General features: G+C 54.2%; 1 protein-coding gene across 1 annotated transcript; it reads left to right on the top strand.

Annotated features, from left to right (window-relative positions):
• Positions 1 to 1,952: 1,952 nt before the first annotated feature.
• On the top strand, positions 1,953 to 2,621 carry HDGFL1 (HDGF like 1). Its single transcript, XM_060164263.1, has one exon. The coding sequence runs from the start codon at positions 1,953 to 1,955 to the stop codon at positions 2,619 to 2,621; it is 669 nt and encodes a 222-aa protein (XP_060020246.1).
• The last annotated feature ends 421 nt before the right edge of the window (positions 2,622 to 3,042 follow it).

Here is a 3,042-nt window from a genome sequence, read left to right as displayed (position 1 = left end):
GTTTTTCCTAGAATTACTTCAATATTTATGTAAGAACACATGATTTAGCACTTGAAGACTAGCTTGCATTTCTCTGTAATGAAGTCCCTGATGCTTTCGCTCTTAAATTATATTTTAAAGTCCTCAAAAAGCAGCATCTTTTGTGCCAGCCCTTAACACCACACACAGAGTATTAGTGGGTAATGGGTGGAGGTACAAAAATGACACTCCTTTGCCTAATAGAATATCTATTACCCTTTGCAGATCTGGATCGTTCTTTACTAGATCCTCTTGCCTCTACTTCCTGACTTTTTGTTTCCGCCTCAGATCCCTACCTGTTCACCTGCAGTGATTCAACTACCCAACAATCTTTGATGTTTGGCTTATACCCATGTGATCCTTTTGCCGAAGATCACTCTCAACTAGAGCAGCTGTAGTCGAGGCCTTCCGACCACAACGGCACAACTAAGTACCCTTTCTGGGCATGTGTCGATGTTACTTAATTGGTAAAGTTGTAGCTATTCGTGGGGCAGATAAGCGTTCTAAGAAAATGGCTTGACAGAAGAGCTAAAAGAAGTTGTTTAGAATTATCAAAGTCTATCGTACTTGTTTTGCCTTGTTGGGAGAAGAGAACTTCTTTTGCCCAGAACAGGTCTCCACCACCCAGAGGTATAATGGCTGATGCAACCCAGCAAAGCAGAAACAATTTGAGTTATACTGAAATGGGTTAGTGGTTCTAATTCTCCACTGGTCTCTGCTGGTTACACTAGGAAAAAACATCTATGCAATTAAATACACAATTGATATTGAAAGGTCTTTGTCATAATAGCCAAGAGTACTAGTACAACAAATTTGGCTAGGTTTCAGAGTGCAAGCTCACAGCTAGCTAGCAGGACTCAAAAAAGATGCAGACAAATGTGTAACGACTGCAGTTACAGGGAAACTCCCATAATTATCACTTAAGGAGAACAAGTCTATTCTTAAAATAGTCTCTCAGCTGAAATGATTCTTTTTTAGTCTGTAGCCCCCAGGAAGTTCTAGATAGTAACAAGATATTTGATATGAGCAGAGCTCTACCTAATTCTTAAGCCCAATTTTCCCCTCTCGATGAGGATACTGAGAGCATTTGATAGCATTTCCGTGTTATAACCACCAAGAGATAAGAGTCTTCTCTCTTAAAATATGCAAGAATCAATGAAAGGGTAAGGGCCATGCCCAGCATCCCATGTAAAGGAGGAAATTTTGACATGGCTGGTTTGCCATGGTCATGAGGCTGCTCTATACATTTTGTGACCCCCCCCCGCAAAGTTTAGGACACCAGTTTCCAAGAGATGTGCACTCTAGACATCCTGCCAGCGTTGCTGACTCTATTCCTTTGCCTCCACTCTATTCTTGAATCCCCTTGCAGGCACCAGTGTTAGCTCTCAAGGAAATCAGAAAACGGGTGTAACCACTGACTCAGGCAACTCCTGAGGCAAGAGTGGAGTTTTCTGTAATGAGCAGATCGGGGTCCCCACGGATACTGCAAATCTGCGCTAGCCTGTTACTAGTTTCATCGAAATGTGTGCTAATCGTGTCACTGCGTTTTCTTGCCACCCTGCCCCATCTCTCCCTTGCTAGGCCACTCTGGCTGACACAGTAAACGATGCCACCTTCACAGCCGGGTGCCCTGGCGATTGATCCGCAGAGGATCCCCGTCAGCACAGCCGCCACCCGGGATACCCAAGCTCTTGGCTCTGTCGTTCTAGAAACCCCGGCGTCGACGGTGGGGCCCAGCGGGCTTTGGGTCTCCGAGATAATGCACTTCGCACTAGAACCTTCTCAGGGCTCCTAGGTGTGGCGCCCGGCGGTGCGCGCGAGAGCTCCCTGGGGTGGGGGAGGGGGGCTTGCGCAGCCCGAGCCCAGTAGCCGCTGCCCCGGCGCGCCGTCGTGGGTCGCCCTTTCCAGCTGCTGCCGAGGCCAGGTCCGCAGCCATGTCGCGGTTCTGCCGGCGCAAGTACAAGAGCGGGGACTTGGTGTTCGCCAAGTTAAAGGGCTACGCCCACTGGCCGGCCAGGATCGAGCAAACGGCCGAGGCCAACCGCTACCGAGTGTTTTTCTTCGGGACCCACGATACGGCCTTCCTGGGACCCAAGCACCTCTTCCCGTACGAGGAGTCCAAGGAGAAGTTCGGCAAACCCAGCAAGAGGAGGGGCTTCAGCGAGGGGCTGTGGGAGATCGAGAACAACCCCGCCGTCCAGGCTTCTGGTTACCAGTTCGCCCAGGGGAAGAGCTGCGGCCAGGGGCCCGAGCCCGAGCCGGAGGCCACCGAGGGCTGTGGGGACCCGGAGAGCCACACCAACGGCGGCGGCGGCGCCGAGCCGGGGGAGCCGGGCGTCGACCCGCCGGCCGAGGAGGAGAACGAAAAGGGGCCGCTGAAGAGGAGCTCCAGGGACCTGCCGAAGGACATCCCCAAGCGTCCCAAGGAGGCTGATTCGGAAGAAGGGGAGGAGATGGAGGAGGCGGCCACCGCGGCGGGGGATGCGAAGCCGCTCCTCGTGGAGCCAGAGAACGGGCCGCCGCCGGGGGAGCAGGGGCGGGAGGAAGAGGCTGCTGAGAGAGAGGCCGAGGCCCCGGGCGTCGGAGGCCGTGAGAGCCAGTAGTCACCAAAGTTTACAGAAGAGCCCCCGCCCCGTTCCTGCTGCGGCCTGGCTGTTACTGGGGGAACTGGCCACGGCCTGCAAACTGGCACCCCGCTCTCCACCCACTCTCCCTTTCCACCCCCGGCCCTTGGGGACTGAGCTGGATGCGGCAGGCCACCAGGCCCTCACTTCTGTGCCCTCACACCACTGGGGTCTGAGTCGGGGCCTCTGCTCCCTGGGATGAGATGAGACCACCGTGCCCCCTCCCTGCCTGCAACTGTTTGCCAGCGCTTCCGTTGGGGCCTGGACCAGCCGTTTCCCCCTCATGACATCCCTCCGCCCCTCCCCTCGGGCATTATGGAACTCCACTTTGGAATCAGGGGTGGGAGTGTCGGAAGGGGTGAAGGAGGAGCAGGGGATACTTCCAGGGGCCTGCCAGGGA

Source organism: Lagenorhynchus albirostris, chromosome 10 (genome assembly GCF_949774975.1).
Source record: "Lagenorhynchus albirostris chromosome 10, mLagAlb1.1, whole genome shotgun sequence".
NCBI lineage: Eukaryota > Metazoa > Chordata > Mammalia > Artiodactyla > Delphinidae > Lagenorhynchus > Lagenorhynchus albirostris.
Note: the sequence above shows the minus strand (reverse complement) of the source record. Positions and strands in the feature narration are given on the sequence as shown.